Source organism: Pezoporus occidentalis, unplaced genomic scaffold (genome assembly GCF_034315485.1).
Source record: "Pezoporus occidentalis ecotype Australia unplaced genomic scaffold, CSIRO_AGI_Poc_V1 ctg64, whole genome shotgun sequence".
In the NCBI taxonomy this organism is placed as follows: domain Eukaryota; kingdom Metazoa; phylum Chordata; class Aves; order Psittaciformes; family Psittacidae; genus Pezoporus; species Pezoporus occidentalis.
Window position 1 is genome coordinate 2,801,146 of NW_026915987.1, and position 27,571 is coordinate 2,828,716.

At 60.3% G+C, this 27,571-nt stretch overlaps 1 protein-coding gene across 4 annotated transcripts; it reads left to right on the forward strand.

Annotated features, from left to right (window-relative positions):
- The first annotated feature begins 218 nt into the window (after positions 1-218).
- NIBAN2 (niban apoptosis regulator 2) lies at positions 219-27,433 on the forward strand. 4 transcript variants are annotated; one of them, XR_009968836.1, is made up of 15 exons: positions 219-375; positions 13,740-13,870; positions 16,421-16,549; positions 16,644-16,749; positions 17,861-18,028; positions 19,809-19,924; positions 20,005-20,109; positions 22,068-22,230; positions 22,634-22,821; positions 22,971-23,126; positions 23,533-23,649; positions 24,299-24,406; positions 24,492-24,603; positions 25,157-26,680; positions 26,881-27,433. XR_009968836.1 is itself a non-coding variant. In XM_062640295.1 (15 exons), the coding sequence occupies exons 1-15, from the start codon at positions 321-323 to the stop codon at positions 26,098-26,100; spliced, it is 2,538 nt and encodes an 845-aa protein (XP_062496279.1). In that variant the 5' UTR covers positions 219-320; the 3' UTR covers positions 26,101-27,433. The 4 variants fall into 4 exon arrangements, 2 of the variants coding, with proteins under 2 accessions (XP_062496279.1, XP_062496278.1); XR_009968837.1 differs by having other exon boundaries at positions 25,157-26,660; positions 26,901-27,433; XM_062640295.1 differs by having other exon boundaries at positions 25,157-25,783; positions 25,844-27,433.
- Positions 27,434-27,571: the final 138 nt, after the last annotated feature.

Sequence of the window (27,571 nt, forward strand, 5' to 3'; positions counted from 1 at the left end):
CCCAGGGTGCCCAGAGAAGCTGTGGCTGCCCCATCCCTGGCAGTGTTCAAGGCCAGGTTGGACACAGGGGCTTGGAGCAAGCTGCTCTAGTGGAAGGGGTCCCTGCCCGTGGCAGGGGCTGGAGCTGGAGGAGCTTTCAGGTCCCTTCCAACACAAACCAGGCTGGGATCCTGGAACACTCTCGCTGACGCTTTGCAAGGGGCGGTGCAAGGGGGAGTGGCAGCGGGTCGGTGGGGCGCCGCGCTGCCTGGACCGCCCTGGGCGCTGCCTTCCTCCTCCTCCTCCTCCTCCTCGCCCGCCCCGGCCCGGCTCCGCTCGCCATGGGAGATGTGGTCTCCACGCACCTGGACGAGGGTCGCCGCCAGCACATCGCCGGTGAGCTCCCGACCCCGCTCCTCTCATCCCATTCGGGCTCTCCCCATCCCTCTCTTCAATCCCCCCCTTTTCCCCGTGTTCCCGCGAGCCCCCCGCCTCCTCTTCCCCTCTTTCCCACACTTCAAACTTCCTTATTTTTCTCGCCTCCCTTTTTTTTTAGTTCCTCTTCCCACCACGTTGCATTTTCCCTGTGTTTTCGCCTATCCCATGGCTGGACACATCCCGGAGCGAGGCGGGGGTGGGGGGGATAACCCGAAGTGCCTGTCTGCTTCCCAGCTGAAGGGCTGGGTTGTGCCGAGGGTGTTTGTGTTGGCTCCGGTGTTCCTGCGCTTGAGCTTCCCCGGGCTGCGGGGAGGGAAGGCGAGGAGCCGGGCTCCGGATTGGTGCTGGCAAGCCGGGTCCTGTGCCGGGAAACCACTGTCAGCGTGGGATTCGCTGGGGCTGGGCCGGCAGATGAACTTTCTCCCCCTTAGCAGTGCTGGGGAATCCCTAGGGAAGCACTTCGCAAGGGGGGTTTGGGGTGGAGGGAAGGGTTCGGCTGCACCCTTGGGGTACCCCTGTGCATAGGCAGGGCTCGGCGCGGCCCCCACCAAACGCTGTGGGACGGGGAAGGGTGACAATGTGCTCATTGAGGGCCCGGGCGTCTCTGCCCCCGGCACAGGATGTGTGCTCCGTGCAGCCTGGGAACTGCCTGGGAATCGCCGAACGTGGAATTACGGCTTAATGTGCAGTGGGATTGGGGCGGGGAGGGTGCCCGGGGTGTCTCATTGGTGACTGACTTGACCCCTGTAAGTGGGGCCACCCCTGCCAAGCCGCTCTGCGTCACTTGTGCTGTGCTCCCCAGGGCTCCCGAGCAGGCAGGACCTGACCTCCCAGCCCTTCCCTGCCACGCTCCGGCTCCAGTTCCAGCTCCCCGGGCTGAAAACCCTATAGGCAGCCCCACAGGGAAGCCGCACCTTGGCCGGTGGCTTTGTGCTGGACCTTGTGCAGCGAGCTCAATGGCTGGGGTGTGCCGAGGGTTTGGAGGTGCCTCTGTTCTATCTTTATCTCCACCATAAAGCCATGGGAGCGGCTCTGGAGTCCTTTATCCCCAGGGGCTGGTGTTGATGGAGCAGCGTGGGGTGGCTGTGGTGGCACCGGTGCACGGACCCGGTGTGCGATGGGGCCCATGGGCCATGCCGTGCGGGCTGGTTGGCAGGAATGCTGCCGTGGTATGTGGCTCAACAGGGTGCCAGCAGGTTTGTGAGCTCTGGAGGAGGGTTTGGAACTCGCTATGGGGTTCGTGTGTTGCACAGTTGAAGCTCAATGGGGTTGTTCCAGCGCCGGCTCAGCCCTGCTGCTCACTGCATCGGGTTCAAAGCACATCCCGAAACTTCCTTTAACTGTGCATAGATCGCTCCCTGTCCAAGCCCCGTGATCTGAATCCCAAAGAATAACAAGGAATAACTATGCAGGAATCTGTGTCCGCTGGGCCAGAAATGACGTGTTTGAAGGTCAAGGTGGATGGTTGCAGCCTGGCAGGGACCGAGCGGTTGCACTGGGGGGGTGCAGATGAGTTCTCATGGGGAAAACAGGATTCCAGGGAAATTGGATGATGGGGATGGGGCTGGTGCATGTCCTGTGCCGTGCTGCAGCTCCTGAGGTTCCAGGTGGGTAGGGGAGACCCTCCTGCACTGGGAAACCTCTGTGGGAGATACTGGAGGCACTGGGTTCATTGAGCACAGAGGCTCCTTGCTGGGTGAAAGCCCCAGAGCTGGGAGGAGCCAGAACCCACCAGGCAAGGCAGGACTTGCTGTCAGAATGCAAAGCAATGTGCAGGGAGAACTCCAGGCTTTCCTGCCTGGCTCGGCCTGTTCTCCTGCGGCTGCTGGGGATGGATCCATCCCCTCTCCAAGGGCTTCTCCTGGTTGTCCTATCGGGAGCTTGGAGGAGCTTCCAGGCTGCTGTGGCCCCTGATTGCAGCAGGGATGGGGACTCAGGGCTTGGCAATGCTCCCTGTGATTGCAGCCCCTTCCACCAGCAGCAAGCCCTGGGCAGTGGGGACATGGGGAGAGCCTCATTCAGATCCCACTGGGAGCTGTGGGATGAGCGCTGCAGGTGGGCTAAGGCAGGAGAGAGACCTGCCTTCCCCGTGAGGGTGCTGAGGCGCTGGCACAGGGTGCCCAGAGAAGCTGTGGCTGCCCCATCCCTGGCAGTGTTCAAGGCCAGGTTGGACACAGGGGCTTGGAGCAAGCTGCTCTAGTGGAAGGGGTCCCTGCCCGCGGCAGGGGTTGGAGATGGAGGAGCTTTAGGGTCCCTTCCAACCCAAACCATTCCATGGTTCCATGTTTTTTTCCCCCCACTGCTGTTGCTCTGCTGCACATCCCTGACTCCCTGCACTGTGCCAGTATCCCTGCACTGTGGCTGATGGGGCAGCCCAGGGCTGGGATCTACACTGGGGTGGTTTTAAGGCAGTGCTGCTGCAGCTCCTGCATCCTTTTCTCTCGAGTCTCTGTGACCCCTACGTGCTTCCTCCTGCTGCCCTGCTTGAGACATTGTCCTGGCCTGACTCACCCAGCTCTTTGCTAACACCCTCGGGCTGCCCTTCTCCTCCTCCTCTTCCTCCCAAACGTGGGTTAGGAGTTGCTCCCAACTCAGGGCCTGGGCTCTCCTCCTTTCTCAATGATGCCCAGCACAGGCACCATCCCTGGGGACACGAGGCTGGCAGGGATGGGGTGGGGAAGCTGAGATGTCACCGGGTGCCTTTGGGTTTGCGCAGACCCCTCCTGTCCAGGGCAATGGGTGCCATCAGCAAGGGGCTAAGTGAAGCTCTTCCCTCGTGTGTCCGAGCCCCGTGGATCCCTTCTCTAGGGGGTGAGGTGGAGCACGGCAGGCAGGAGCTGGGTGGCTCTGCCCCTGGTCCTGGGAGAGCGCAGGGCTGCTGCAGGATGTGCTGGGTGGGATGGGGAGGTGGGTGGCAGCGCAGGGAGGGTCCCTGGGAGCTCACACCTTGCTCTGGCATTCCCAGGGAGTTGCCAGCTCCTTAATTACTGACTAAAGCAGCTGTGAACTTGGGGTGGGACCTGTGCAGATGCCAGCCCACACAGTGGTGGCATTGGTGACACCGAGCCTCAATCCCACAGCCTTCTCCCTGCAGTGCCTGCCAGGCAGCAGTGGCTGCGTATCCCTGACAGCATCCCAGCCTGGTTTGGGATGGGACCTTAAAACTGATCCAGCTCCAACCCCTGCCACGGGCAGGGACACCTTCCACTAGAGCAGCTTGCTCCAAGCCCCTGTGTCCAACCTGCCCTTGAACACTGCCAGGGATGGGGCAGCCACAGCTTCTCTGGGCACCCTGTGCCAGCGCCTCAGCACCCTCACAGGGAAGAGCTTCTGCCTTACATCCAACCTCAGCTTCTCCTGTTTGTCTGAACCCATCACCCCTTGTTCTATCACTACAGTCCCTGATGAAGAGTCCCTCTCCACATCCTTGTAGCCCCCTTCAGACCCTGGAAGCTGCTCTGAGCTCTCCACACCACTTCTCCATCTCATGCCAATGAGGAGCATCGTTCTCCTCCCAGGAAGCTGTGTGCCAACAGGATGGGCTGCGGGGTCAGGTCTGGTGGTGCCAGCAAATGCCAGAGGCTGTGGGAACAGGTTCCCAGCAGTGGGAAGAGGTTTGCTGTGGCTTCCTTGAGCGTGACTTTCATTTCCTAGCCTGGCCGCTCATCTGCTCCTGGATGTGGTGGCTGCCGGTGATGGGCACTGGGGCTGGTGTGAGGCTGAAACCGTCACCCTGCCGCAGGGGGACCAGAGCAGGGAGCTCCGATGGGTGCTGGGATGTGTGTGGTGTCTCCTAACCACGCGTGTGTCTCCTTTCCTCATGGAGTAACCATCTCCCTGGCACGTCAGGGCTCCCTGCCAGGGCAAGGGCTGGTTGTGACACGCCAGGGCTTTACCTGCAGCTCTCATGTCAGGACATGGGGCTCGCCAGACCAACGTGTTGGGGCAGGGGACATGGTCCTCGTGTGCTGGTGGCCTTCCCATAGGGGCAGGAGGAGGGAGCCCTCGCTGTGCTCAGCCTGACCTCTATCCTGGGAGTTCCTCCCTCCCCAGCAAAGGGGGATAGGAGAGAGGGGATGGAGCAGCCTGGGCAGAAACACTTGGGGCTGTTGGTCAATGAGAAGCTCCCCATGACCCAGCTCCAGTGCCTGAAGGGGCTGCAGGAAACCTGGAGAGGGGCTTGGGACAAGGGCCTGTAGGGAGAGGCCAAGGGGAATGGCTTTAACCTGCCCGAGGGGAGACTGAGATGAGTTCTTAGGGCTGAGCTCATCGTAGAGCTCAGCTCTGTTCCACCCTTCTGGGGACCATCGGGCTCCTGTCCGTCTGCCCCAGCCCCACAGCAGGTTGCAACAAGCTCCCACCCATGGCACTGCCATGCTGGGGACAGCAGCGGTGACACATGGACATGGGGACAATCACTGAAACAAGCACTAAAACACCCCCAGTTGAGTGTACCCACAGCTCTGGTCCATGGGGACCCAGGGAGTGCTGGGTGCTATAGACAGACCCTGTGTGCAGGAGCCTGGTGCCAGGCTGTGGGAAGGAGCCGTGTCAGACCCCCCCCATCCCATTTCCAGCCCTCCTGGAGCACTGCAGGCTCTAGTTCACATCCTGCCCTGCCCTTGCTCCCGAGGAGCAGGGACGTGGGGAAGCAGCACGCTGTCTGCTCGCAGGGGGTCTCCTGCCTCCACCACCACCGCTGCGCTCTGTGCATGTCAGGGATGCAGGGATGCTCATCCACACAGCTGGCAGGTGAGGTGTGAAGGCAGGCGGGCTCCGGGTCTCCACTCAAAGCTGAGCACCCCCTTTGCCCTTGCAGGACCCAGCTCTGGTCCTGGAGAGCTCGGAGGCAGGAGGGGAGGAAGGGGCAGAGCAGAGCTGCTCATTCCAAGTGCGCTTCCTGCAGCTCCTGGACCGGATGGGGAGGAAAGAGTAAAACTCCACCTTTTCCCCCCTTTCAAAGGGAAAGGGCAGCAGTGTTCAGTGCAGGTCCCAGCTCTGGCTGGTAGAGCACGGTGCCCTTCTCCATGCCCTGCTGCCCTGCGGGGCTCAGACCCCCTCTGTGACGGGAGTCCCCAGGATGGGATGTCCCCATGCAGCAGGGATGGATGGGACAACTTGGGGCCTGGTGTGATGCCCCTTTGGGGGTTTCTCTGCCTGATGGGACGTGCCCCAATGCTGGGGTGACCTCAGTGCTGCTGTGTGGGGCAGGAGAGCAGGGCTGCCAGCTCCCAGGCACCAAAGTGATGGTGGAGCTGCCATGGGAATCATCCTGAGTCCCTTACTCTGATCCCAGTGCATGCAGGGCATCACCTGAGGACAGAGCCCAGCCCTGTGAACATCCCAGCCTTGGGAACATCCCTGCCTTGCCTAGGAGCCACGTTGCTCTGCTGGCTGCTGCCCAAACTCCCATAGCAAGGAATCATAGAATCATGGAATGGTTTGTGTTGGAAAGGCCCTTAAAGCCTCTTCCAGTTCCAACCCCCTGCACTGGCACAAGAACATCTCTAACCTGAACTTCCCCTATTTGTCTGAACCCATCACCCCTTGTCCTATCACTGCAGTCCGTGATGGAGAGTCCCTCTCCAGCATCCTTGTAGCCCCTTTCAGACACTGGAAGCTGCTCTGATGGAAGATGCTGGTGATGCTGGCAGCCCCATGGACCTGTGCTTCAGGGCATGACCCTCGATGGGGAGCAGGGAGCATCATGAGGGCACAGTGTGGGACAAGCACTTTGGGGCATGTGGACCCTATGTCCTGCCGGGCACAGCAGCAGGGGCTGTGCAGAGCTCAGGGCAGGCTCAGGGCTGTTTTGTTCAAACACCTCTTGGGTTTGGTTGGGTTTTTTGTCCGGACACATAAAGGGCTTTGTTTGGTCTCCTCCCGTGGTATGGGATTGGGTTTCCCACTGGCACTGAGCAGCTTGGAGGGTGCCAGGTCCAGCTCCTGCCTCTGGGGCTGGGCACAAGGGGCTGCTGCTTGCCCCTGCCAAGCACAGGAGCATTTGCTGGAGCATCCCAGAGATGTACCCACCCCCCGGTACCCGGAGCCTGTGGGACCCAGAGATGCCCAAGTTCCATCATAGAATAGAGCCTGGTTTGTGTTGAAGGGACCTTAAAGCTCACTCGGCTCCAACCCCTGCCACGGGCAGGGACACCTTCCACTAGAGCAGCTTGCTCCAAGCCCCTGTGTCCAACCTGGCCTTGAACACTGCCAGGGATGGGGCAGCCACAGCTTCTCTGGGCACCCTGTGCCAGCACCTCAGCACCCTCACAGGGAAGAGCTTCTGCCTAAGCTCCTCAGTCTTCTTTCCCCCTGCTCTGGCCACTTTGCCTTGGGTTTGCAGCTCCTCTCCAGCCTGGCCATGCACTGGTGGGACCCTGGGGATGGGGGCCATGCGTGGTGATGTCTGCAGCCAGGTCCAGCCAGGGTTTGGGGGTATCCAGCTTGAGCCAAGCTGCTCCATGGGAATGCTTCCTCTACCCACAGCCACCTCCCTGCTTGTGGGACGTATCCTGACTGTCCTGCGGGTGCCATCACATCCTCTGGTGGGCTTGACTCTGGGGTGGGTTTAGCCCAGCTGTGGTGCCTTTGTGGGCCCCATGGCTTTGGAGCATCACCACGGAAGCACCAGTCGGAGGGAGAGGCATGAGGGATCAGGCAGGAATGGGAGGACAGGAGGGGGATCCTCTGCCTGGCTCCCTCCTGTTTGGGCTGGGAGGTTCAGCGCACACATCTCATGCTGGGCTCCATCCAGCCCCAGCCAGCTCCTCCGGAGACGTGTCAAGGCCCCAGATGCCGTTTGTGACTCACGTGCACATTCCTCGCACGCAGCCTTGTTCCCGGGGAGCAGCGGGACACCAGCTGCAGGAAAACACAAATCCCTCATCCATGGGGCTGGAAGTGCTGCCAAGCCACGGGAATGGGGGTGACGGGAATGGGGGTGACGCAGGGCGCTGACTCTGGTGGGGTTGGGCAGCAGGAGAAGCAAGTAAAGGGCACCGGAGAGCGGGGTTTTTTGCCTGTTCCTGTGCTGAGGTGGTGCTGCTGCAGGTGCTGCTTCACTTTGGCCCCATGGATTTCATGCCTTAGATCCTGCCGCAGCCGTGCTGGGGCAGGTTTGTTTGCACTGGGCTGGGAGCAGCGTTGTGCAACCACCACAACTGGGTGAGGTGTGGGGGGACCAGGAGGGTGCTGCCGGCATGGGGATGGACCCCCTTGGACCGAGCATCGCCATGAACGCAGCCGGGATGCAGCCGGGATGCAGGATGCTGCAGGGGGCTGGTGCAGGCACCAGCAAAGAGCCGTGTCCCCAGCGGGTGCCCCAGCCCGGCGCTGGCACCGCGGCTGCTTCTGACTCATGTGGGGGCAGAGCCTTGTGATGCAGGGGCAGGGAGAGGATGAACCGGTTCAGGCCTGGGCCCATCTGGTTTCTCCTCCCTGGCTCTGCTGCCTCATCCCTTCCTGCTCAGCCCCCGTCCTGCCCACCCACCCTTCCCGCAGTGGTGTGAGTCAGAGGGCAGCGGCTGCTCGGGATGGGATGGGATGGGATGTGGGGGGGGAGCAGGATGCCGCCCCATTCCCATTTGTGCTTCCAGCTGTAGCTGGGGTTTGGAGCGTGCTGGGGGCAGGAGGTGATCCCGTGGTGCTGAGCTGGAGGAGAGCACAGGGAGAGCTGCTCCCGGTGTGCTCCAGGATAAGCTCAGTTCAGATAACAGCCTGGTGTGGGTGGGTTTGTGTGAAGGGAAGAGGGGAAACTGTCCCCATCCTCACTGTCATCCCTGTTGCTTCTCCCTGTTTCCATCTCTCCTGCTCTACATGAGAGGGGATGCTCGGCTGGGCTGAGCCAGGCCCATAGGAAGGAGTTTGTGTTTCTGGGTGGGAATGAACTCGGATTCACATTCCCAAATTTGCTGTTTTGAGGTCTCAGCACCCCATCCCTGGCATGCTCGGTGCGCACCCCATTCCCAGCGTGCTGTGTACCCTCAGTGGGGGATGCCCAGACACATCGTCTGCCCTATGCCAGGATTCAGGATCCCGAGAGGCAGCGGGCAAAGCCCTGGGTGCAGGATGGCCACCCTTCATCCAGCCACTGACATCAACCCCCTTGTGATGGGCTTGTCCTTGTGGTGGGTTTTCCTTGCTGGACGAGCCATCTTCATTGTCCTCCTGGGCTACCAGGAAGAACGGGAGCAGCCGAATGGGATGTGAGGGGCAGGACGGGGGGATCAGCGTGCATGCTTGGATGACTTTCCGGGTGCTCCCCGTGCTCCCTGGCATGCAGACAGGATCCTGGGACCCTCCTACCCCTCTCACATGCTGGGTATGGGGACCACTGGCTGGGTGCTGACAGCCAGGGATGTCCTGGTGACAGCACCCAGGAGCAGGGAAAGGGCCCCTTCACCCATGTGCAAATCACAGCCGAGGGGTGAGCTGGCCGGGCCGGGGTCACCATGTGCCACCCCTGGGTGTCCCTGTGGGTGCCACCGGTTGTGCTGCTGCCCCAGCAACCTGCCTGTGCTCTCTCATCCTTCACTGGCTGCATCAGTGATTAACCAGCTCCTGCCCCAGCAGCCTTGCCCATGCCCTGCCAGCGGGATGCCCGTTGTCACCAGCAGCATGGGGCAGGTTTTGATGGAGCTGAGGAACAATTCCTGCCCCAGAGGGTGCTCAGGCATTGGAACAGGCTGCCCAGGGCAGGGCTGCAGTCAGCGTCCCTGCAAGTGTTTAAGAGCATCAAATCCAACCCTGTAACGTTGGATTTGATGCTCTTAAAGGTCTTTTCCACCCTGGTTGGTTCAATGACCCCCAGCAAGGGGATGTGATTTCCTGGTCCTCCCGTGTGTCTGCTCCTCCACTGCTCTGCAGACACATCCCTTTGCACCACCCCATTGCTGAGGTGGCAATGAGGGGACGTGGGACACGGTGGCGGGGAGCCGGGGCTGACTCAGGCTGTCCCATGGGCAATGAGCCAGCAAGCATCCATCACGCATGCGGGGGCCAGGGCTCCACAGCCCCGGGCTCTGCCTCAATGGGCCTTTGTGTCCTTGGCTTTATCCTTCTTTATGTGCTGGAGCAGGAGGAAAATTCCCTGCCTCCGGTGAGGCATCCCTGCGGCATCCCACAAGGGTTGGTCATGCTCCCACCCATCCCGGCCACAGAGACTGGGGGGGGGCCTGGGGAATTTGGGATGTCAAAGGCTCCCTCTGCCCTATACGTTTAACTGGCAGGATGATGGGGGTCTGGAAGGTGTGCCAGGAGTGAGGGATGGGCTCTGAGGGTGGAAAGCGGGATGTGGGCTGCAGGGAGGGTGCACATGGATGTTCCTGCTGGGATGTGTCAACCCTGGGCTCCAGGCTCTCCTGGGGGTGTGTGCATGGGTGTACGTATGGGTGTGCATGTGGGGTATGTACCTGTGTGTGCATGGGGGGTGTGTATAGGTGTTCATGTTTGTGCATGGCTGTGTGTGGATTCACGTCCTGCTCCCTGTCCTATCCCTGTCCCTTGCCAGCACAGGGTGGGGAGCAGGGGACAGCTCTGCATCCCCAGAGGCTGCCAGCACCTTCCTGCAGGGTGCAGGGGGCTGAAGGCTGGTTTGGGTCCATCCTCCCTGCCCTTTTCCTCTTACGCTTTAACCCTTTGCTGCCCACCAAAGATCCTGCCACATGAGGAGAGAGGAAGGCTGTTTCCATCCTCAGCTCCTCGGGTATCTCTGGAAGGGCACAGGGGTGATGCTCATCTGAGGAGCAGCTTTGCCCAGCACTGTGCAATGCATTCCAGTGCTGGGGGAGGCTGAGCTGGTCCCCAAACCCCAGGAGACATCAGAGTTGAGCCATGTCCCTGCTGGGCTCTGTCCTGGGTGGGATGTGCTGTGAAGGTGCGGATGGGTCATGGATGCATCTGGAGGATGCTGAGCAAAGGCAAAACAAATGCTGCTGTTGGGTATGGGCCAGGCACGCTGCAGCAGGACCAGCCGAGGCTCTGACCTCCCACTGCCAGAGCTGCTGATGCTGCTGGCCTTGGCCTGGGCTATTTAAAACATCGCTCTCATTTTCACATGGTTTTGAGGGGCATGAGGTGTTGAGCACTGGTGCTCCAGAGCTCTGCAAGCGGCCAGGGTGGTTCTGTGAAGAGCTGCAGGCAGCACATCCCAGTATCTGGAGGGAAGGATATGATCAGGCTGCCCATGCTGCTCTGCAGGTGATAAGGGCTCTGGGCTGGACATGGAGCTCATGGGCTGTGTTTTCCCCTTGGCTTTGCTCTGATGCTGGAGTTGGGGCTGGCCCTGCTCGTATGGGAGGCCAGGATAAGAGCTGGCTTCTGCCTGGAGATGTGCATGTGTGCAGCTGCTGATGGTGCTGGAGATGCTCCCAAGGCCAGGCTGCTGGACCAGCTTGGGCAGCTTCCTGTGGCTTCTGAGGGTGAAATCCACCTCCTGCCCTGGTTCAAAGGGACGGATGCTGGACCAGGGCTGCTCTGCCCAGGCTGTGACCTCTCCATAGGCGAGGGCTGCACGTGCCTTTGGGCTGCAACCCTGGCTGCTTGAGGACTGCTGCCTTCCCACTGGGACTGTTGTGCTGGAGATGCTTTGGGCTTGGTGATGATGCTTTGGGCTCCACGATGGCTGCGCTGGCACGACCGGTTGGGGAGGTGGGCAGGAGCAGGACCTGGATGGCTCCACCCAGACAACCCTCGGGCTCCTCTGTCCTTGGGTGTCATAGGGACAAGGACAGATCTGTGCTGCCTGTTGGGTCACCCTGCCAGGGTGTCCCTGGGGTGCTGGTGGGTGATGGGGAGGCTGCGTGGGTCCCTGGAGATGTGACAGGGAGGGATGGAGCATGGCTGGGGATGTGGAGCTGATGTGGCATAGGATCATAGAACCATAGAATCAAACAGGTTGGAGAAGACCTTTAAGAGCATCAAATCCACCCATTCCCAGCACTGCCCAGGCCACCACTAACCCATGGCACTGAGGCCTCGTCTCCACGCTGTGTGAACACTCGCAGGGACGGTGACTGCAGCCCTGCCCTGGGCAGCCTGTTCCAATGCCTGAGCACCCTCTGGGGCAGGAATTGTTCCTCAGCTCCATCTAAACCTGCCCTGGGGCAGCTTGAGGCCGTTTCCTCTTGTCCCATCCCTTGTTCCTTGGGAGCAGAGCCCAGCCCCTCCTGGCTCCATCCTGTCAGTCACTTGTAGGCAGCGATCAGGTCCCCCCTGAGCCTTCTCCAGACTGAACCCCCCAGGTCCCTCAGCCGTTCCCCATCACACTTGTGCTCCAGCCAGGCACAGAGGGCAGAGGATGGGAGCCCCCTGCTGATGATGCCAATGGGTGCCCTGACCCCCCCAACCTGCAGCACCCTGGGCACTGGCTCCTTCACCTCCCATCCCTGTCTGAGCAGCTTTGGCTGCAGGTCCAGGAGGGACAGGAGCTGTGTCCCTTGGCACATCCCAGCCCATCACCAGCTTTGTGGTCCCAGGCAGGTGCCAGCGCCTGTCCCAGCGGGAGCCCCCGCACCCTTACACTTCCTCAGCCTCCCATTCCCCCTTCCCACAGCCATGCCCAGGACTAAGCCGTGCGTGGCTGCAGGCAGAGATAAAGGGGTCAGGAGCAAGCTTTGCACAGGGAGGGCAGGGGCAAGGCTCTGGGCATCCCAACCACCAGGCAAAGCCTTCCCCAAGGGGTGCTCAGGCACTGGAAACTGGTGCCCAGGGCAGTGCTGGAGCCACCGTCCGTGGGATGTGCCCCCCGTGGTCCCTCTGCCCCGTAGAGCTGGGCAAGGTTTGACCACTGCAAGTGTTTGGCTGCAGATCTGCTTCAGTGCCTGCAGGTCATCGGCTCCTGCTTCCCGTCGGCTCCAACCCTCCCAGTCGGACCCTGGCTACCCAGGGACAGTGAGTGACAAAGGAGCTCCTTTTTCCCATGATCCGAAGGGAAAGGAACCCTCGGAATGGCCTTCCCAACGCGAGCTGTCTGCGTCGCTGCCCGGAGCCGCAGCCAGGCTCAGGCTGAGCTGCAGCACAGGCTCTTTTCCAGGGGAAAACGCCAAGTTCGGGGTGAGGAATTTCCCTGCTGGGATGTGCAGGCGCCTCGCTCTTTGCCATGAGGAAGGGTTGTTTGGCTGGGAAGGGGTTGCCAGCGTGATGCTGGATGGTTGCCTCCATCGCGGCGCATCCCCCCTGGGACGGCTTTATCCCAGCGGTGTTTTGCTCTGGTCCTACGGGATGTGCGGCATCCCCTGCGGCAAACGGCTCCTTCCCTGCCTGCTGCGGGGATCTCGGCTCCGGTGAGCGGTGCAAGGGCCAGCGTGGGGGGTGTTTAGTCTGGGTTCGTGCGCCCAGCGCTGCGTCGCTCCTCCCCAGTGCCTTGGCACCGGCTCCAGCCGTCGGGAAGGGCTGGAGGAGACTTGGATTCCTTCCTTTCACGGGCTCCAGGGCGAAGTTGAGAGCAGGATTCAAAGGGGAGGCCAACGGCAGCCCTGGGGAAGCTGCGATGCGTTGGGGAGGGGTTGGTTTGGTGCAGGAGCTTCCTGGAGCTGGTGTGGGGAGAGGGGTGGGTGCTGTGTGGGGCAGGGGTTGCTCCATGGGGCACAGTCTACATCAGGAGGGTGCTCCATGGATCAGGGTCTGTATGGGGCAGGGTGCTGCATGGGACAGGGGTTGCTCCATGGGGGAGGGTGTACGTGGGGAGGGTATTCCATGGGACAGGGGTTTCTTTATGGGGAACAGTGTATGTGGGGCAGGGGTGCTGGCAAAGGCTGGGGGGATGCAGCCCCACTTTGCCCTGTGACTGATGGCCCAGAAGGAACCTTGGGGGCTGGGGGGTGATTGCAGTGTCCCTCCTGCCCCGGGCATCCATGGGGATGCCGAGGAAGGGGATGCTCTCCAGCACCATGGGGTGATGTGGGGGTCTCTGCCTCACACATGGGGGTGACATGGGGGGGGGAAGGGGGGCTCGTGGGTCCTTTCCTCTTCTCATCTCCTTGCTGGAGCATCAGCACTTCCCCTCCCCTCTGTGGGCTGGTCCTTATGGGGCACAGTGGGGTCGGGTGGGGATGAACGATGCTTGGGGCTGGAAAAGCGTTGCCCCCAGTCCCAGTGGCCGAGGCACGGGAAGCCATCACCGGCATCAGCTCCATGTCGGGAATTCCCTGCCGGGGAGCAGAATCCCTGACATCAGCGTGAAAAGGCCAACACAGAGCGATGCTGCTGGCCCCACATGGTGCCTGTGTGCATGGGGATGGTGTCCTGGGTGTGTGTGTGTGTGTGTGCAGAGGAGCCCCCATATCCACCCCTGCTAACGCAGCCGTGCTGTCCCGCTGCAGAGAGGACGGGGAAGGTGCTGGGTGAGTTCTGCCGGTGCTACAAGGAGCAGTTCGGGGTCGCGCTCTTCAACAGCGTCCGCTATGAGATCGAAGGCAACGGGGGGCCACAGGCTCAGCTGCTGCACCGTAAGGTAAGAGCTGATGGGAGCTCCATCCCCGTTCCCACTGTGCCTGGGAACACCCCCTTTCCCCGTGCCGCTGGTCAAGCCCATCCCCGTGGCATCGTGCACCGCCCGTGCAGCACATGGGGCTCCCCAGGGTGGTTTTTCTTCCCAATCCATGCAATGAGCGCACCCGGGTAAGGCTGGTTCTTGGCTGCAGCCCCTATGGAGGCTGGCAGCTCCTGGACCCCACTGTGCCCAGCGATGCCCCAAGCAGGGTGTGCTGGGCTGTTGTTGGGTGTGAAGAATGCTCCAAATGCCTGTGGAGGGCAGGAATCCCTTGCAGGCATCCCTGACCCCATAGGGAAGAGAAGCTTGTTTTGAGCTTCTGGGAACCTCGTGCCTCCTGCCTTGGGAAAGGTCTCCAAGCATCATCTCTCCTTGGTGCCGTGGCTGCAGCACCCAGGGATGGATCCTGCCCTCCCTTCCCACCTCCAAAGGCAGATGCACACCAGATGAGGCTGCTCATCAGCAGAAAGGGTTTGGGGTCCCTCCATGGTCAGGTCAGTGGAGCTGCTGCCCTGGGGGTGCTGTGGAAGCAGGAGGAGATGTGGTTGCACATGGGAATAGGCTTCTGTGTTTGTGCAGGGCTGGAAAGGAGGGGCTTTCAAGACACGGACAGGGCTTGGAGCAAGCTGCTCCAGTGGAAGGTGTCCCTGCCTGTACCAGGGGTTGGAGCTGGAGGAGCTTTAAGGTCCCTTTCAGCACAAACCATTCCATGGTTCTATGAAACCACCCCATAGAGCCCAGCACCAGATGATGCTTAAGTGCTCTGGGCCTCACGGAGGAGCAGTGCCAGGACCAGGCTCTCTTCAATCAGCCCTTCCTGCACATCCCCACCCCAGTCCCAGTCCCCATCGTTCCCAGTCCCTGCACAGGGCACTCCCAGCCCAGCCCAGCTGTTTGGCACATACCTGCCTGTCCCAGATGCATGCCAGGGTTGGGTGGTGACACCTTGGTGACTGCCTGGGGCAAGGAGGAGGTGCAGGAGGGACAATTGTGCTGGAGCTCCCCGAGCGCTGGTGGCCATGGAATCCCTGAATCCCAGCCTGGTTTGGGTTGGAAGGGACCTTAAAGCTCCTCCAGCTCCAACCCCTGCCACGGGCAGGGACACCTTCCACTAGAGCAGCTTGCTCCAAGCCCCTGTGTCCAACCTGCCCTTGAACACTGCCAGGGATGGGGCAGCCACAGCTTCTCTGGGCACCCTGTGCCAGCGCCTCAGCACCCTCACAGGGAAGAGCTTCTGCCTTAGGTCCAACCTGAGCTTCCCCTGTCTCATGGTTAAGTGTTCCCATGTCAGAGGTCAGCACTCCACTGGCATCCAGCCTAGAGCCCCCCTAGAGGGCTCCATCTGCCTTGGGCAGTGCTTCTAAATCTGCTTCTCCTTGGATGAGCCACCGTGGGGAGATGCTGATGCCCTCCTGGAGCTGGCACCCCCTTCCTGTCCCCATCCCTGCTCACAGCCTTAAGGTCCGGTTCTCATCCCTCCCCCTGTCCCCAGCCCTGCCGGACTTTGTGCTTTCTCCTCCCCCTTCCAAGGCCTTTGGAAGCTCAGAGGAGCAGCGAGTGCCTCATCCTGTTTGCTGAGCTGGGCTGCTCCCACAGCTCCCATTGCCCAACGTGTGAGGTTGTGGGGCTGAGGGAAGGCAATGGGGCTCCTGCGAACCAGGAGATGGACACAGCAGGGAGGAGGAAAAGGTCCTGAGCACGGTGGGACCCAAGCCCTGGCTGGTCCCTCCTGATGGCCACCATAGTGGATGGTGGGTGGCCGAGGCAGCAGAGGCGCCGCTGCACTCTCCCAAGCTCTTGGCTCTCATTTATGTTCCTGGGATCATAATTCCTGCCAGGAATTCTGGGCTTGCTCAGCCTGTGTTTGGAATGGAGTAAATGCTGCTGCTGTGTGAGCCAGAGGGGCTGGAGAGACAGCCTGCTCCTGATGCTGATCCTCTGGGAAGCCCAGAGAGTTTAAGCATCGTCTGGTGCTGGGCTCTATGAGGTGGCTTCATGGAATCATGGAATGGTTTGGGTTGGCAGGGACCTTAAAGCTCCTCCAGTTCCAACCCCTGCCACGGGCAGGGACACCTTCCACTAGAGCAGCTTGCTCCAAGCCCCTGTGTCCAACCTGGCCTTGAACACTGCCAGGGATGGGGCAGCCACAGCTTCTCTGGGCACGAGTGGGACTGCTTGGTACTGGCCATCAAAGAGAAGGTCCCACCGGGGTGCAGGTCAGAGGCCAGCTGCAGGTGGCAGGAAGCAAGCTCTGCCCCACCGTGGTCTCCATGTGGGACAGGGAAGTCGCAAACTCCCAACACAAACCAGGCTGGGTTCCATGATTCAGGCACCAGAACTTGCAGTGCTATCGGGCATAACCCAGAGGTGACCTTGGGCACCCTCAGCACAGAAACCCTGACCCCCAAAGACTTTGCCAAGCTCCCTGCACCAGGCTGTGCCTATGGGATGGAGCTGCCCCTCTCCCTGCACCCCCTGTGCCACCCCCTCCCCGTGTTCTCCTCCCTGCAGGTGCCCCTCGAGGACCACGTCATTTACTCGGGCAACCTCTTCCACTACATCGAGGAGAACAAGAAGTGGAGGAACCGCTTCTGCGTGGTCCCACACAACTACGGCTTGGTCCTCTATGAGAACAAACTGGTGAGGGGCATCCCCCACCGCTGGTGGGCCCAGCCCCGAAGGGGGACACCCCATCATCACCCCCCATCATCCATCACCGTGTTTCTCTGCTCAGGCCTATGAGCGGGACCTGCCGCCCCGTCTGCTGATCAACAGCGCTGGCTACAAGATCCTCACCTCGGTGGACCAGTACCTGGAGCTGGTGAACAGCAGCCTGCCTGGTGAGTGCTGCTGGTGCCTAGGGGTGAGCAGGGATGCTCGGGGTCCCCAGTGCTGCTGGGTGCCCCTTGAGGACCTTTGGGAAGGGGTGGGTTTGGGATGTAGCATCCCTGAGGACTTTATGGAAGCAGTAGTTTTGGGGTATAGCATCCCTGGGGACCTTCTGGAAGGGGTGGTTCTGGGCTATAGCATCCCTGGGGACCTTCTGGAAGGGGTGGTTTTGGGCTATAGCATCCCTGGGGACCTTTGGAAGGGTGGGTTTGGGATGTAGCATCCCTGGGGACCTCCTGGAAGCGGTAGTTTTGGGCTATAGCATCCCTGGGGACCTTCTGGAAGGGGTGGGTTTGAGGTGTAGCATCCCCGGGGACCTTTGGAAGGGTGGGTTTGGGATGTAGCATCTCTGGGGACCTTATGGAAGCGGTAGTTTTGGGCTATAGCATCCCTGGGGACCTTCTGGAAGGGGTGGTTCTGGGCTATAGCATCCCTGGGGACCTTTGGAAGGGTGGGTTTGGGCTATAGCATCCCTGGGGACCTTGTGGAAGGGGTGGTTTTGAGGTGTAGCATCCCCAGGGACCTTTGGAAGGGTGGGTTTGGGATGTAGCATCCCTGGGGACCTTATGGAAGCGGTAGTTTTGGGCTACAGCATCCCTGGGGACCTTCTGGAAGGGGTGGTTTTGAGGTGTAGTATCCCTGGGGACCTTTGGAAGGGTGGGTTTGGGATGTAGTATCCCTGGGGACCTTTGGAAGGGTGGGTTTGGAGTGCAGCATCCTTAGGGACCTTCTGGAAAGGGTGGTTTTGGGCTGTAGCATCCCTATGGAGCTTCAAGGAGGGGTGGTTATTTAGGGTGTAGCATCTCTTTAGATCTTCTATAAAGACTGATTTTGGGGTGTAGCATCCCTGGGGACCACTAGAAATAATGATTTTCTTACCTTTTTGTTAATTTTCACTTATTTCCTGTTTGGGAGAATTTGAGCATCCTTTGACCATGGTTTTAGAACTCACAGCCAAGGCACTGGGAAGGAGCTGAGGGATATTTTGTGTCTCTGCTGCACCCCCAGCCCTACATCCCCATCCCTGCTCTGTTCCTCACAGCATCCTTCCCTCTTTGGCAGGTGTGACACCCAAACTGGGACAGACCCCCATCTTTAAGTGCCCCACGGATTTCCCCCTCATCCTCTGGCACCCCTATGCCCGGCACTATTACTTCTGTGTGATGACAGGCAAGGAGCAGGAGAAGTGGAGGGCAGTGTTCCAGGATTGCGTACGGCACTGCAACAATGGTGAGGGATGCTGGGGGGGGCAACGTGGGGCTGTGGGGAGGGGGGAAAGCATCCTCCTGCTCCAACCAAACCCATGGAGGTTGGTTTGGGTCTGGAGCCAAAGGGGATGATTTGAGCATCATTGAGCATCTCATGGTCTCTGTAAGTGATGGTGGGGAGAGGGAGGGATCATAGAACTATGGGATGGTTTGGGTTGAAGGGGCCTTAAAGCTCCTCCAGCTCCAACCCCTGCCACAGGCAGGGACACCTTCCACTAGAGCAGCTTGCTCCAAGCCCCTGTGTCCAACCTGCCCTTGAACACTGCCAGGGATGGGGCAGCCACAGCTTCTCTGGGCACCCTGTGCCAGCGCCTCAGCACCCTCACAGGGAAGAGCTTCTGCCTAAGAGCTCATCTCAGTCTCCCCTCTGGCAGGTTAAAGCCATTCCCCTTGGCCTGTCCCTACAGGCCCTTGTCCCAAGCCCCTCTCCAGCTTTCCTGCAGCCCCTTTAGGCACTGGGAGCCTCTCCTCCTCCTCAGCATGTCCCAGGGATGCTCGGGGCTTGTGGATTCTTGCATCTCCGCAGCCTGGATTTCTCTTTGGGATGGTTCCTCCCTCCTGAGCCCCATTTCCGCCCCTCTCTGCTCTTGCAGATGCCGTTTCCAATTCCATGAAAGCTCTTTTGTTGTCAAGCAATCCACTTAGCCTTTTCCCTATTAGAGGCTCTGGTTCTGCCTCTGGGTGCGATGAGGGTGGGGATTTTCCCCTCCCTTTTGTCCAGCCTGGTTTCCCTGGAGCCTGGGTGCCCTTGGCTGCTCCAGGGATGCCCCTTGTCCCGTGTGATGCCTTTTGCCCACCGCGCTGGCTGTTATCCCTGTTTTAGCTGTGATTTGGGCAAAAAGTGGCTCCAGACTCGCACCCCTTCTTTAGTTTCCCCAGCAAGAGGGGATTCTCCTGTGCTATGGGACAAAGCCCCAGGTTTGGAGGATGAGGTTTGGCCATAGAGCTCTGCTATGGCAGGAAGCCCTTACCATGGTGTTAAGCCCACAGCATAGCGTGAAGCCCACACCGGGCTGTCCCGCCCAGGAGGTGATGCTGAGCCATGGATGGAGAAGCTCCAGGCCCACCAAGCACTGAGAAAGGCTCAGACCTGACTTTCTCTGTGTTTTTTCCCCTCTGCCCCTTAGGAAAAGCTGCTTAGGCTTGGGTTCAATGTAATCATCTTAGGAAAATCTGTGTGACTGGAAGAGATCCGCTCCCTGCCCTGGGCTGGGGAGGACAAACCAGCCCTGGCTCCATCTCCACAGCTTGCTGGGTGGTCCAGGGACGTGCTCTGACCCTCCACCGTCATCCCATGCTCTCGGGCCATGCGCCACTGGGCTCCTGCCCATCCATTGCCCCATCTCCTCCTCCTCCCCATGGGCTCCCAGCACCCTGAGGGGTGACTCACTCCCAGCACGTGCTTTCCTCTTCCTCCCCACATCCTGCATGGTCCCCTCCTTCCTCCAGTCCCCCCTGGCTGCCCCATCCTGCTGATGGGGGCCCCATAGAGCACTAGGGGTCACTGAGCCCCCTCATCCATCCCAGCCCTTGCTCCTGGTCCCTCCCTGCCCTCAATGTGCAGATTGGGACCCCCCTAGCCACTGCTGCCCCCAGCCCGGTCAGAGGCTTGGGATGGGGTCTCCCAGTCCTGGTGTGGGTCTGAAGGTATGGGGGACACAAGGGACCCCTCAAAAGCAGTTGGGTGCTGCAGCAGCTGCTCGCTCATCCCCATCCCCATCCCCTTCATCCCTCGTGTCCAGGCATCTCCGAGGACTCCAAAGTGGAGGCTCCAGCCTTCACGGATGCAGTACGCATGTACCGCCAGTCGAAGGAGCAGTACGGCACGTGGGACATGCTGTGTGGCAACGAGACCCAGGTGAGGGCCCCTGCTCCCGCCACGGCCCCAAGGCAGGGATGCGGGATGAGCAGGGCCCCCACAGCCTCCTGCCCCCGCAGGTCCTGAGCAACCTGGTGATGGAGGAGCTGCTTCCCGAGCTCAGGAACGCCATCGGGCCCCGCCTGAAGGGCAAAGCGCAGGAGCGCCAGCGGACGTGGATCCAGGTATGGGGCTGCCGGGGGGGCATCAGCTGTCCTGCATCCCTCTCTGCCCCCTAAGAAACCATCTTTACTCTCCACCATCCTTGTTCTCCACCTCCTTATTCTGCTCCATCCTCATTCTCCACCATCCTCAATCTCCTCCATCCCTATTCACACGTGTCCTTATTCCCCCCATCCTTATTCCCCTCCATCTTTTATTCTCCTCCATTCCTTATCCCACTCCATCCTGTATTCTTCCTCCATTCTTTATTCCCTTCCATCCTTTATTCCCTTCCAACCTTTATCCCCCTCCTTTATTCCTTTCCCTCCTTTATTCCCTTCCAACCTTTATCCCCCTCCTTTATTCCTTTTCATCCTTTATTCCCTTCCAACCTTTATCCCCATCCTTTATTCCTTTCCATCCTTTATTCCCTTCCAACCTTTATACCCCTCCATTCTTTATTCCCTTCCATCCTTTATTCCCTTCCAACCTTTATCCCCCTCCATTCTTTATTCCCTTCCATCTTTTATTCCTTTCCAATCTTTATCCCCCTCCATTCTTTATTCCTCTTCATCCTTTATTCCCTTCCTATCTTTATCCCCCTTCCATCCTTTATTCCCCTCCATCTTTTATTCCTTTCCAATCTTTATCCCCCTCCATTCTTTATTCCCCTTCATCCTTTATTCCCTTCCTATCTTTATCCCCCTTCCATCCTTTATTCCCCTCCATCTTTTATTCCTTTCCAATCTTTATCCCCCTCCATCCTTTATCCCCCTCCATCCTTTATTCCCCTCCATCCTTTATTCCCCTCCATCCTTTATTCCCCTCCATCCTTTATCCCCCTCCATCCTTTATCCCCCTCCATCCTTTATTCCCCTCCATCCTTTATGCCCCTCCATCCTTTATTCCCCTCCATCCTTACTCTCCATGCTGTCTCCTTACTGTCCCCACAGCAGCCCTGCCTGCACTGCCTGTCCCTGGGGTGCGGAAGCAGGCAGGAGGAAGCCCAGCCCTGGAGCAGAGCCCATCCTGGCTATATTTAGTGAGCCATTTTTAGAGCAGCACAAGCTAAATCCAGGCTGAACCCTTGTGAAAGACCAAGGGCTCTTTCGAAGCGCCTGTTAAATCCCTAAGAGCTGATGGGTAATTACCACCAGGCCTGGAATGTGCCTCTGGAGCAGCCCAAAACCGACCAAACGCTGCTTTTCCAGGAGCTGTGGTTGGAGCTGCAAAGCTGGGAAGCCCCAGGGAGATGGGGGGGGGATTGTAGGGGGTTGGCCCTGCCTTCTGCCAGCCCTGGAATCACTGCGTGTGCCTGTGAAGTGAGTGTGAAGCCTCAATGAGCAGCTTCAACCCCACCATGGGATGGGCTCCCGAGACCCCGTGGAGCGAACAGCCTTCAAATGGAGTCATGGGCTCTCCTGCCTGGACCAACAGGCCCCATCCCTGCAGCATCCTCATCCCTGCAGCCCCCCCATCCCTGCATCTCCCCCATTCCTACAGACGCCCATCCCTGCAGCCCACCCATCCCTGCATCACTCCAATCTCTGCAGCTCTCCATCCCTGCAGCCCCCCTATCCCCACAGCATCCTCATCCCTCCATCACCCCCACTCCTGCAGCCCCCAAACCCTGCACCCCCCCATCTTTGCAGACCCCCTATCACTGCAACATCCTCATCCCCCCAGACCCCCCATCCCTGCAGCCCCCCCCCTTTCCCTCGACCTGCCTGAAGGTTCACAGAGGTAGATGCTCAGCTCTCTGCCCCTTGGGTACCACTTTGAACCATCTCTGCTCCATGGGAGCTTCATCTCCCCCAGCTGGGGGGTCCCTGGTGCCAAAATCTCCTGTCAGCCTGTGACAAGGGGTCTGGTCAGGGCACGGTGAAGGCTTGGCAGGTCCTGCAGGCGTCTCCTGCTGGAGGTGATGGGCAATAGAGAGCATGGGGTGGGGCTGCTGACCTCCCCATCTCGCTCTCTCCAGATCTCGGATGCTGTCTATAGGATGGTCTATGAGCAGACCAATGCCCAGTACGATGCAGCGATGGCCAAGTGCGAGCAGGAGCGGCCCCAGATGGAGAGCACTATCCGCACGGACATGGACCAGATCATCACCTCCAAGGAGCACTTGGCCAGCAAGATCCGAGGTACAGCCCTGCGGGGAGACAAGGATGTGGGCATGGAGACAAGGATGTGGACATGGATGTAGCTGTGTCCCTGGTGTGGCACTGCCGCTGTTTCACCAAGGTGTGGTGCTCCTGGGGTGCAGCATGGCCTGGAACCCTTGGGAGATGCCAGAAGGTGCCGGGGTGCGCATCCTCATCGGCATTGTCCTGAGAGGTGGGGGTCAAGGTGGGCAGTGGGTAGGAGCTGGTTCAGTGCAGACTGAGGGCCCTCTGCATTAACACCCTGTGTTGTCCTGCAAGGATGGAAGCCTTCTTCTGTAGGGCCTTGCGGAGAGGGGCACGTCCCCCTCTTTGGGGTGGGTTTAGGAGCTGATCTGAAGGGCTGGAAGGAGCCTCACCGTGCTCACCCCTGCTTTCTGCCCAGCGTTTGTCCTCCCCAAAGCGGAGGTGTGCGTCCGTAACCACGTCCAGCCCTACATCCCCTCCATCCTGGAGGCCCTGATGACCCCCACGAGCCAGGGCTTTGCTGAGGTGCGGGAGGTGTTCTTCAAGGAGGTGACGGACATGAACATGAACATCATCAATGAAGGTGGCCTGGAGAAGCTGGTGGAGGTGAGAGCCTGCAGGCCGGAGGGCTTGGGGGTGGCAGGGTCAGTCCTGCTGCATCCTCAGCGTAGGCAGCACTAGGGGACCACAGGAAGCACGTGGGGATGAAGCCCCTGTGCGTGTCCTGCCCTGCTGAGCCTGGCTTTGTTCCCCAGTACATGGAGAAGCTTTCCCACCTGGCCTTCCACCCGGTCAAGATGCAGTCGTGCTATGAGAAGATGGAGCAGCTGAAACTGGAGGGTCTCCAGCAGCGCTTCGATGTCACCAGCACGTCCGTCTTCAAGCAGAGGGCCCAGATCCACATGAGACAGGTGGGATGGGGAGCGAGGTCCCCCTGTGTCCCCCTGGGCAGAGGCAGAGCAGAGCCCAGGGTGGTCCACCCTGGCTGCCCTGTCTCAAGGGCCTTCATGTCATTGGTACCCACTTAAGGCTGCGTGATGGATCTGGCCATTCCCTTAGGTCTGGAGCCCAAGCAGTGGGGCTGTGCATGGCAGCAGCATGGGGCATCCTTCTAGCTCAGCACCCAGACTGGAGCATCACAGCACAGTTGCCCCTTTGCCACCAAGCCCAGTGGCACCAGCAAACCCAGTAGCCCAGTTCTGGGTTCTAACCCAGCCAAACCTGGAGCGGGGTGTAGGGGAAGGGAGTGCAACCCATCAGGGTGGAGGGATGGTCCCTTTGGGTCCCCGGGTGCTGACCATCTGCCCCTGCTGACAGCAAATGGATGATGCTGTGCACACGTTCGAGACGCTGCTCCACCAGGAGCTGGGGAAGCTGCAGGGCAAGGACGACCTCTGCAAGTCCATCCAGCGCATCCTGGAGAGGGTGCTCAAGGTGAGGGGTGCGGATCCGGGCTTTGGTGGCGTTCAATGGCCTTGGGCCAAGGGAGGGGATCCTGCCCCTCTGCTGCCTTCTGGGGAGACCCCCCTGCAGCCCTGATCCAGCTCTGGGGCAGCAGCACAAGAGGGACGTGGAGCTGTTGGAGCGAGGCCAGAGGAGGCCATGGAGATGCTGCGAGGGCTGGAGCAGCTCTGCTCTGGAGCCAGGCTGAGAGAGCTGGGCTGGGGCAGCCTGGAGAAGAGAAGGCTCCTGAAGGGGAGACCTGAGAACAGCTCCAGTGCCTAAAGGGGCTGCAGGAAAGCTGGAGAGGGGCTTGGGACAAGGGCCTGTAGGGCCAGGCCAAGGGGAATGGCTTTAACCTGCCAGAGGGGAGACTGAGATGAGCTCTTAGGCAGAAGCTCTTCCCTGTGAGGGTGCTGAGGCGCTGGCACAGGGTGCCCAGAGAAGCTGTGGCTGCCCCATCCCTGGCAGTGTTCAAGGCCAGGTTGGACACAGGGGCTTGGAGCAAGCTGCTCTAGTGGAAGGTGTCCCTGCCCGTGGCAGGGGTTGGAGCTGGAGGAGCTTTAAGGTCCCCCCCAGCACAAACCAGGCTGGGATCCTATGAGAAGGATCTCACTGACCCATTGACTCTTTCACCCCCCAGAAATACGACTACGACAGCAGCACCGTGCGGAAGAAGTTCTTCAGGGAGGCCCTGTTGCAGATCACCATCCCCTTCCTGCTGAAAAAGCTGGCGCCAACCTGCAAGGGGGTAAGAGGGTGAAGTCTGGGGTGAGGGGGCTGGAGCATCCCTCCCTCCTGCCCCCCTGGCTGAGCGGCCTCATTCCCCATGGCAGGAATTAGCCAAGTTTCAGGAGCTGATCTTCGAGGACTTTGCCAGCTTCATCCTGGTGGAGAACACTTACGAGGAGGTCGTGCTACAGTCGGTGATGAAAGACATCATGCAAGGTAGAGCCCTGCAGAGCCAGGGAGCTCCAGCACTCGGGGTGGGTGCTGGGTGTAGTCAGTGCAAGCCAAGCCTGGGCTCAGCATCACCTGCAGGGTCCATGATGGGTGCTGGGTACCAGAGGAGGGAGATCGTAGAATCATGTGGGTTGGAAGGGACCTTACAGATCATCAGGTTTCAGCCCCTGCCACGGGCAGAGACCCCTTCCACTAGAGCAGCTTGCTCCAAGCCCCTGTGTCCAACCTGGCCTTGAACACTGCCAGGGATGGGGCAGCCACAGCTTCTCTGGGCAAGATAACCCCATGCAGAATACTGGGAATGTACAAGGGAAGGTGCTCCTCAGCAGGGTGCTGGGGGAGGCTGTATGAGGATGGATGACCCCATGCAGGATGCTGGCAGCATCTTCCCCCCCCATCCTTCCCACTGTCAGAGCCGAGTGGTGCGATGCTGAACTGGCTCCATACCGCCAAAGGGCACCAATGGGGTAGATGCCTGGATTTGGTGGGCTCTGCCCCATGCCCACAGCCCCTCTGACCCCTCTCTCGGTGCCCGCAGCTGTGAAGGAGGCGGCCGTGCAGCGCAAGCACAACCTGTACCGCGACAGCGTCGTGATGCACAACAGCGACCCCAACCTGCACCTCCTGGGCGAGAGCATCCCCATGGAGTGGGGGGACGAGCCCAGCTCCCAGCCCGAGGCCGAGCCGCAGGGCGAGCGGCGCCGCAGGGCCAAGCAAGTGGTGTCGGTGATCCAGGATGACGACGGGCTCCTGCCCTACGCGGTGGGCGCCGAGGCGCTGCTGCAGCCCGGGTCCCCGCAGCCCCCGGAGCCGGAGGAGCCACCGCCGGATGGGGTGGAGGAGATCCGGGAGGCGCTGGCCAAGGAGAGCCGCGGGGGTGCCGGTGAGGTGGAGGAGCGGCTGAGGAACGGGACTGACGCCAAGCGGGAGAGTGGTGCCACCGAGGAGGTGGCGGTGGCAGCGTCTGTCCCAGGGGATGTCCCCTCCCAGGGTGCAGCCAGCGATGGGGACAGGGTGCACCACGCCACAGCGGCATCGCCTGCGCCTGCGGCTGATGTTGTGCCAGGGGCTGGGGATGCTGCAGCGGCATCAGCGGTCCCTGGAGCCGAGCTTCCATCAGGGGCTGAAGTGCAACTGCCTGCACCAGCATCACCCGTGCCTGGAGGTGATAGCACACCAGGAGCCAGGGTGCAACCGGCTGCACCAGCATCACCCGTGCCTGGAGCTGATACCCCATCAGGAGCCAGGGTGCAGCACACCATGCCGGCATCACCCAAACCCAGAGCCGATGTCCCACCAGAGGGCAAGCTGCCCCATGGTACACCAGCATCACCTGCACCCGAAGCCAAGACCCCATCACCGTCCACCGGCTCAGTTTGCCATCAGCCCAGCGACAAGGAGACAGGCGAGGAGGTGGCTGTTACCCCCCCACAGTCCCCAGGCACAACGGAGAGCGGTGAGGGGGTGCAGACAGAGTTCTAGCCTGGCCCCCCCCACCATGGACTGGCCCTGGTGATGCTGGGGGTTGGGATAGGGGGAACAGGACCCGCTGTGCTGCCGGGGATGGAGGGCAGTGCTGTGGGAAAGGGAGGGGATGGGAAACACCAAGACCTTATTGCCTACGGGGGGGGAGACCCCGCTGCTGTGCGGGGCTGGATACAGCCAAGTGGTCCTATTGGGTCAGACTGGGGAGGCCCCAGCCCGGGGTCCCCCCTGCACTCTGCTCTGTCCTTCTTCTGCCTTAGTTTCTTCTTTTCTAACGAGGAGATGCTTTATCTGCCCCCCGAGCACTGGGGCACCCGGGGAGGGGGGGGGGGGGGGGGCTGGCACTAGCCCTGCTGTGGATGGGTGCACAGGATGCTCCCAGCTGCCCCAGGGATCGGCCACTGGTCCCAGTTGAGGGCTTCCTGGGAATGCCCACCAGCAGTGCACCCATGGCCCAGGGATGCCAGTGGGATGATGGAAAACATGATGACAGGGATACAGCAGCGCTGGGTGGCTTGCACTGCTCCTGATGGGGTGAGAACTGGGGCAGGCGTGGGGTAACAGCACCCAGGCTGGGGTAACTGCATCCGAACTGGGATAACAGCACCCAGGCTGGGGTAACTGCATCCAAACTGGGGCAACAGCACCCAGGCTGGGGTAACTGCATCCAAACTGGGATAACAGCACCCAGGCTGGGGTAACTGCATCCAAACTGGGATAACAGCACCCAGGCTGGGGTAACTGCATCCAAACTGGGGCAACAGCACCCAGCCTAAGGTAACTGCATCCAAACTGAGATAACAGCACCCAGCACCCATCCCTGGCCGCCCTCACTCACCCCAGGCCCTTCTAGCAGCTAAGTTCAGATTAAAAGCTCAGCAGTGAAGGTGATGCTCACCCCATGTCTCCAATGGGACTGGGCTGCCTGGATCCAGGCAGAGGAGGGATCCCAGCTCTTGCTTCCCAGTCCTGTGCACAGATGATGGCTCCAGCTCTAGAGCTCTGGCTAGCACAGTGCTGGTGGGGCAGAGCTGGCATCCGCTGTGGGGCCAGGGACAGGCACAGCCCCATGCAGAGGTGCTGGTGGGGTTGGCAGAACTCGTGTGTGTGTGTGTGCATGGAGTAGGGACCAGCACCCTGACACCTGCCTGCATTTTAGGTGCTGCTGTTTCTGCCTCTGAAGGGGGGTGGCCAGTCTGAACCCCCCCCCAAAGTGCCTTGCTTGGGGAACTTAAAACCTGTCTCTTCCAGGATATTTTATTAAGAAAGTTATACAAATGTTTAAAAATATGCTTATAATAATTAATAAAATGGAAAAGCTTTATTTAAAGCCAGAGGAGACTGTGCTCATTGCTGAACCCAGCCCTGGGGCTGTGCTGGAGGGGTAGGGATGGGAGAGTGCCCCTGTGACTGGGGGTCCCCACTGTGATTGGGGGTCCCCCACTGTGACTGGGGGGGTGACACATCC

Excerpts from the sequence above, each read along its gene's own strand:
- NIBAN2 (XM_062640294.1), top strand. The coding sequence starts at position 321 with ATGGGAGATGTGGTCTCCACGCACCTGGACGAGGGTCGCCGCCAGCAC. Across the intron at positions 22,822-22,970 it reads GCCTGGAGAAGCTGGTGGAG|TACATGGAGAAGCTTTCCCA; the intron begins GTGAGAGCCTGC and ends TTTGTTCCCCAG. Across the intron at positions 24,407-24,491 it reads TGGCGCCAACCTGCAAGGGG|GAATTAGCCAAGTTTCAGGA; the intron begins GTAAGAGGGTGA and ends TCCCCATGGCAG.